We start from the raw sequence: 7022 nt of genomic DNA on the forward strand, positions 1-7022 counted from the left end.
TAAAAAAGTACCCAGAGACTGAACACAAAAAAAATCGACGGCCGGAGACCGAAAGTCAATTTCCCGTTTTTTATATGTAAAATATATAACAGGTTGATTTTTTTAATAAAATAATTATGATTTTAAATATTTTACCCGTCTAAAATTATAGTATAGATATAGTGATATACAGTCAACAGTCTAAGACTCCAGTCGTGTGAAAAAGCATTCGACAAAGACAAGATTTTCAAAACAAAAATGGCAGCTTACGCAGCTCTTGTTTCTCTTCAGAACCTTATGGAGACGATCACGAATCATCCTCACCCTCCGATAACGTTTGACAAGAAACAATACCATGCTCTTCTTGATGTGGTAAGTTTCTTGCAACAATTTCTTGAAAACCATCCTCACAGAGGCCGCGATGCAGTGCAAGAAGATCTGGAAAAGCGAATTGCTGAAGCAGCTTGTGCAGCCGAAGACGCCGTGGAGTCGCATATAGCAGACATAATCCTCGCACGAACCAGGAGACATGGAGATGGTGGGATTCCCGATTGTAAAGAGTTGGGAAATTTTATAAAAGACATGGATTTAATCAAGCAACATGTTATCAAGATTCAGGAGAAGATAGGTACACAAGATCCGAAGCCTAAAAATTCAATATCCAGTAATATTTTATCAAAGCCTGCATCTACCAGGAACTTGGCCATGGTGGGTTTTGATGATGCATTGATTGAAATCATGGAACGTCTTACAACGCAACAACCCACGCGACAGATTCTTCAAATCGTGGGGATGGGGGGTATTGGTAAGACAACGCTTGCTAAACATGTTTACGATAACTTATACATTGTGCAACACTTTCACGTTTGTATTTGGGTTACCATTTCTCAAGATTATAGAGTTCGAGATATTCTTTTAGAAGCTCTTAAATGTGTGGGAAAAACTGATGTCGATAAAAAGTTATTAATATCTTCCGATAAAATGAGTGAAGCTAGTGAAGAAGAATTGGGATCTCTATTATACAAAAGTTTATGGGGAAGAAGATATTTGGTTGTGATGGATGATATGTGGAGCACCGAACCGTGGGACGATGTAAAAAGGTTCTTTCCAGACAACAGCGATAGAAGTCGCATAGTGATAACTACTAGGTTATCAGATATGGCTATTCATTTAGGCTCGAGTACTTTTCAGATGAATTTTCTGGACGAGGAGAAAAGCTGGGATCTACTTTGTAGAAACGTGTTCACACAAACATCTTGTCCTGTCAAATTGGAGAAGATTGGAAAGAAGATTGCCATAAATTGCAGAGGATTGCCTCTATCAATCGTTTTGGTTGGTGGGATTCTTGCAAACTCAAAAGAGACACGAGAACAATGGGAGTATGTTGCTGAAAACTTGCATTCGATCTTAAATTTAGAGGACCATGAACATTGCTTGAACATATTGTCTTTAAGTTACAATTACTTACCTGTTCATTTAAAACCATGTTTTCTATATATGGGAGTTTTCCCTGAAGACGAAAATATTTGTGTCTCAAGGCTAATAAAATTATGGGTTGGCGAGGGATTTCTTAAACCAGTTGAAGGCAAGAGCTTGGAATTGGTTGCACGATCATACTTGACTGATCTTATTGACAGGAACCTCATCTTAGTTAATGAACGTGGATGTAGTGGGAAAGTAAAATTTTGCCGCATCCATGATCTTTTGAGGGGCCTGTGTTTAAGAGAATGTCATAAAGAGAAATTCATTGGTGTCAAGGGCATGCTGAATTTTGACATTTTCTATTGCATTCATGGCAGAAGTCGAGTTAGTGTTCACAAGAGCACAATGGAAGAGCGAGGTAGCCTTAATAAAGTTCTTAAAGATTCAGAGTCAACATCAAGCATCCGTTCTTTGTTGTGTGATTTTAAGGTGGCTTTACCATTCTTTGAATTGAGATTGTTGAGGGTATTCGATTCTACAGACACAGGTTATTTCAATGAAGGATATTCCCCATATAGTATGACTCATTTAGTTAACTCTCGGTATCTTTCTTTTAGAGTTGATTGGAAAAATTTCGTGTATCCTTCTTTAATCCTTCCTTCTTCTATCTGTCAGCTTTGGAATCTACAAACTGTAATCGTTAAAGGTACATGGATAAAACCTTTTATTTTACCGCCTGAAATTTGGGAGATGTCGCAACTTAGAAATCTTCATATAGACAGACATTTTCTACCAAGTCCTTCAAACCCCCCAATGCACAAGGTAGATCCATTTGTTTTGAACAATCTACAAAGGCTATCAGTGACAGTAAACTTCAAGTTCACCGAGGATGCCATCATGCGAATTCCTAATGTCAATAAAATGCACATTATTTATGATGATTTGCATGAAGGATTGTCTTCTAACTGTTGTCTCAACAATCTTCGTTGTCTAAATAAACTCGAATCACTAGTTTGTGTCTTTCCATCCCCGAATTGTCAACTTGTACTGCAACAGGACCTCACCTTCCCTTTTTCACTCAAAAAGCTGACTTTAAGTTTTACTCGCCTTAATTGGGAGGATATGACAAAGATTGGTTCGTTGCCCCATCTTGAAGTACTGAAATTGGAATGGGAGTCCTTCTGTGGACCCAAGTGGATTCCAGTGGAGGGGGAATTCCTTAGCCTGAAATTCCTTCTGATTCAGTATTGCAAAGATCTGGTATATTGGACAGCAGACAAAACTCATTTTCCACATCTCGAGCACCTTGTTCTTGAAGGATTATATAAATTGAATGATATCCCTTTGGATATCGGAGAAATACCAACGCTGCGATTGATGGAGTTGATATATTGCAGTAATTCTGCTGTCATTTCTGCTAAAAACATACTAGATGAACAGGAGAACCTTGGTAATGCAAGTCTTCGAGTTCGAGTTCGTTTATCGGAACAAAATGAACTTGATCTTGCTGAAGTTGAGAGCTTGGCAAGTGACAATTTTGAAGTTCAAGATCGGTATGAATTTAGTTTGGATTATCGTTTTCCAATCCTTTTCATGCATTTTTATAGAATTTTGTATTTTTGGGTGAGCTCTGTGATATTTCCAATGTTAAAATTGCTCTTTAAGTAGTTTTGTGCATTTGTGACACAGGTTTGGCGGTAGATGGATTGGCTAATTATTTGAAGATGGAGACTAGCATCTCGTTATCAGGGTATCCTTGAAGGGTGGTTTTCTCGGAGTTAATTTAATTTTGCAAATCAGGAAATTTCTTTTTAAATGGATCCCATTATTATTTTGTTCACAAATTATGGATCCAACTAATTATTCAATTTGATTATAAGTTATCAAGGCATACTAATATATTTACTTAGTTAATTATAATATATGTGATACCGAGGTCTTAAGTTTGGGATGAGTTTGAGACTTAGTTGTAACAAAACATCTCTCAACGTACTACAGAAACTGTAGATATGGCAGCTTATGCAGCTGTTCTTTCTCTCATCATATTATGGAGCAGCTCCAATACCATCAGATACCTCCCATCACTCTTGACAAGAAACAAATGCAATCTCTTTCTGAAAACGTTTGTTTCTTTCAGGATTTTCTTGGAAAATATTCTCCCCGAGATTGCGAGGAAACACAAGACCCTTTGGAATCTCGCATCCCCGAAGCAGAAGATATCATTGAAACCCAAGTCGTGGATCAAATTGGAAAAAAGATAGCCGAAAATGTCAGGGGATTGATTACCTCTCGCAATCGTGGTAGTTGGTGGACTCCTTGCTAACTCACAAAGGACATGATAATACTGGGAGTATGTTGTGGCACACCTACATTCAATCGCAAATTTAGAAGATAATCACAATTGCTTTAGAATACTGGGATTTATGTCTCGTGAGATGATGGCAAAGGTAAAAGCATAGAGATGGTTAGGTAAAAGCATAGAGATGGTTGCTTGAGGATACTTAAATGATCTCATTGATAGGAATCTCATCCTAGTTCATGAGTTCGGGCTGTCTAGTGGGAAAGTAAAAGATTACAAAGTTCATGATCTCTTTGGGACCTATGAGTGTAAGGATAGTTCGCAGAGAGAAGTGTCAGGATGTCACATAATTTTATTACCCTGAACGACAAACATAGCCAGCGTCGAATTGGTGTTAATCAAAGCACGTCGAATGAGCATTATCACCATCGTCAAGCCCTTCAGGTTTTGCCATTAGCATCACAAGTTCGTTCTTTAGTATGTGATTTTTATGCGGTTTTGGCCATCCATTGCTAATTTTAGATTGATGAGGGTATTCCATGTCGTTGCGAAATGTACAACAAGTCTTTGTTGAAGATACCTGTCAAAGAAAAACCCCAACATCAAGAAATTAAAAGTTTCTTACAGTGATTGTTCTGAAGGAAGGTCTCACAGCTATCTCAAAAATCTAGGATGTCTAGAGTACTAACTTGCTCCTTTACATTGAAAAATATGCTGAACCACCGAAATATATCGCTACGCTACTTTGCCTTCCTTCTTCACTAATAAAATTGACTTTAACTGAAGGTTGCTTCGGTTGGAAAGATAATCTTGAAGCACTCAAATTGTGCATGATGGACCGGCGTGGAACCCGGTTGAGGGGGAAATTCTTTCGTCTGAAATATCCCTTGATTGAATCTAGCTCTAATCTGGTACACCGGACAGCAAACAGAACTCATTTCCCACACCTAGAGGAGATTCCTTTGGATATTGGAGAGATACCTATTCTGATGCATTGCAGCAATTCTGCCATTGTATCAGCTAAGAGCATACAAAACACACAGAATGGGATGGATAGTTTGGCAAGTAAGAACTTTGAAGTTATTACAGTTTGGTAAGAATACATATAACATAGAGATTATGTTTTGTTTCTCAGTCAGGGCACCCACAGTAGTGGGTATTGTAATTGTCATGTCATCCAAATATTTTTCAACCCCTAATATTCACCACTGTGCTCTCTGGATTTGTGTGCCAAATCAATAACCGTTTATTCATATTTTTTTCTTTCGTTTTAATACTTTTTAATTAAATTTAATTATTTAAATGAAATATACATGTTCTTTTCAATTATTATTGTTAAAAATGTTGTTTTATGATTTGTAATTTTTGATTATTAATTTTATAAATGTTGATTTGTGATAAATTAATTTTGTGTACTTCTTTATAAACTTTCTAATTTTATTAATTTTTTTTTTACAAATTAGTTATTAAAAAATAATTGTTATAAACTTTCTAATTTTATATTCGAATAAAAATCTAATATTAAATAATAGATGAAATTAATTAAAGTGGTGAAATGATTTTTTATAAAATAGTAAGTTATTTTATTTAAATAAAAATAAACTATTAATTAAAGTGACAATGTGACCAATAAATATTTGATTGGTGCGATATTTGATTGTGAAATGTGAGATATTTGAATAATGAAATATTTGATTGATGAGATGGATCATGGGACCCACAAATATTTGGATGGCCTCAGAAAAATAATTATTTGTTATTTTACTTAATGAATCTTTTATAAATTTTCATAGTAATTAATCTCATTTCAAATCAATATCATCCCCAAACAATCTGGGTGTTTTTGAGAAAAAAAAAATTTAATATCATATTCAAAGAGATTTACTAATAACTAATTTTGCAATCCATTTATAATCACAATCAAGAAATCCTAATCAAGATGGCAATTACATTATTCAAATGCAAAATAAATATGTAATCAAATATTGATTTCATTAATGACAGCATGCATATTCATAAATCTATATATAACCTTGCATTATAAAGAACATGGAATCCACTTGGAAAAATCGATCCAAACTCGAATATTTTTTTTCTCAAAAGTTGTCAAAAACATGAAAGGAAAACACACACAACTCGTCCTCGATTTAACAGTGTTGTTTATCATGACGAACATCGTCTTCGCGTCAGCGACAAACATAGTTTCGATCAAGATATCTGAAGATGAATGTTATAAAGCTTGTGCTAAACAGTGTTATAACATACCGATTGTTATCCAATGTTTTGTGAGTTGTCAAGTGAAATGTCACCGTTGTCGTCCATCTTGCAAGAATCAAAGTTTTTCACCCTTTTCATCTTATTGTAATATTGGTTGTTTGCTTACCAAATGCTCCAAAGTGAAAGCTGGTAAATTTTTGTATTTTGCTTTTACAAAGTTCATTATGTAATTTTGAGACTAATTTTTTGATTGTTTTGGCAGATTCAAATCAACTTGAAGGCTGCATCGGCGATTGCTCCAACATTTCTTGCAAAATATGAAGGACTTGTTTCTTGAATGTGAATTAATGAAATTTCTCCACATTCTCAAGAAAATGAAGCACCGTAATTAAATAAATTAATTATTTATGCACCTCTATGTATTCCTTTTTTTTAAAAAAAATAAAATAAAATAAAATCCCCTACTTTTGATTTTAATTAATACAAGGTATAAAATGATTTAGCAATTGAAGATTATAATATGATCAATAGAATATGATATTATCGCGAAATATACTTAGTTATTGGAGCATATGTTAGATGCATTTTTAAATGTTTTTATTATTTAATTTGATTGGATAAATTTTTTTTTTTGGACAATGATATGTATACAAATAGCGTTACAAGTTGGTTTACATGCGATAATTAAAGTATAAAACTACCCCAAAACTCTTTTAAAAATTGTTTCTTTTCCTACAATTGTTTGATTTGCTTTAAAAAAATACTTTCAGAGAAAAAATTATTATTATTTATTTCGTTCCTTTTTTTATTATTGTTTTAGCCGAAAAAATTCTTATTTTTATTTATTATTATTTTCAACGAGAAAAATTTTCGTTGTTCAAATATTATTATTTTATTTTAATTTAATATTTTTTCCTCAAACTTTTTCTTCTTTGTACTTGTCTTATAAGTTGAGTTATTTGAAAATAGAAAATTTTAATTTTTCAAATTTTTTGATTGATGAGTAATATTATGATATCTTAGTAAATGCATACAACATAAAGACAAAAATTTGTATGAGACGATCTCACGGGTCGTATTTTATGAGACAGATATCTTATTTGGG

General features: G+C 33.8%; 1 protein-coding gene across 8 annotated transcripts; it reads left to right on the forward strand.

Annotated features, from left to right (window-relative positions):
- The first annotated feature begins 184 nt into the window (after window positions 1-184).
- LOC140966894 (putative late blight resistance protein homolog R1A-3) lies at window positions 185-4581 on the forward strand. Of its 8 annotated transcripts, none has more exons than XM_073427182.1 (3): window positions 185-2954; window positions 3091-3151; window positions 4487-4581. In XM_073427182.1, the coding sequence occupies exons 1-2, from the start codon at window positions 238-240 to the stop codon at window positions 3113-3115; spliced, it is 2742 nt and encodes a 913-aa protein (XP_073283283.1). In that variant the 5' UTR covers window positions 185-237; the 3' UTR covers window positions 3116-3151; window positions 4487-4581. The 8 variants fall into 8 exon arrangements, with proteins under 8 accessions (XP_073283283.1, XP_073283280.1, XP_073283281.1 ...); XM_073427179.1 differs by having other exon boundaries at window positions 3091-3164; window positions 4487-4578; XM_073427180.1 differs by lacking the exon at window positions 4487-4581 and adding an exon at window positions 3539-3674.
- Window positions 4582-7022: the final 2441 nt, after the last annotated feature.

This window comes from Primulina huaijiensis, unplaced genomic scaffold, assembly GCF_012295235.1.
Source record: "Primulina huaijiensis isolate GDHJ02 unplaced genomic scaffold, ASM1229523v2 scaffold208204, whole genome shotgun sequence".
Taxonomy (NCBI): Eukaryota; Viridiplantae; Streptophyta; class Magnoliopsida; order Lamiales; family Gesneriaceae; genus Primulina; species Primulina huaijiensis.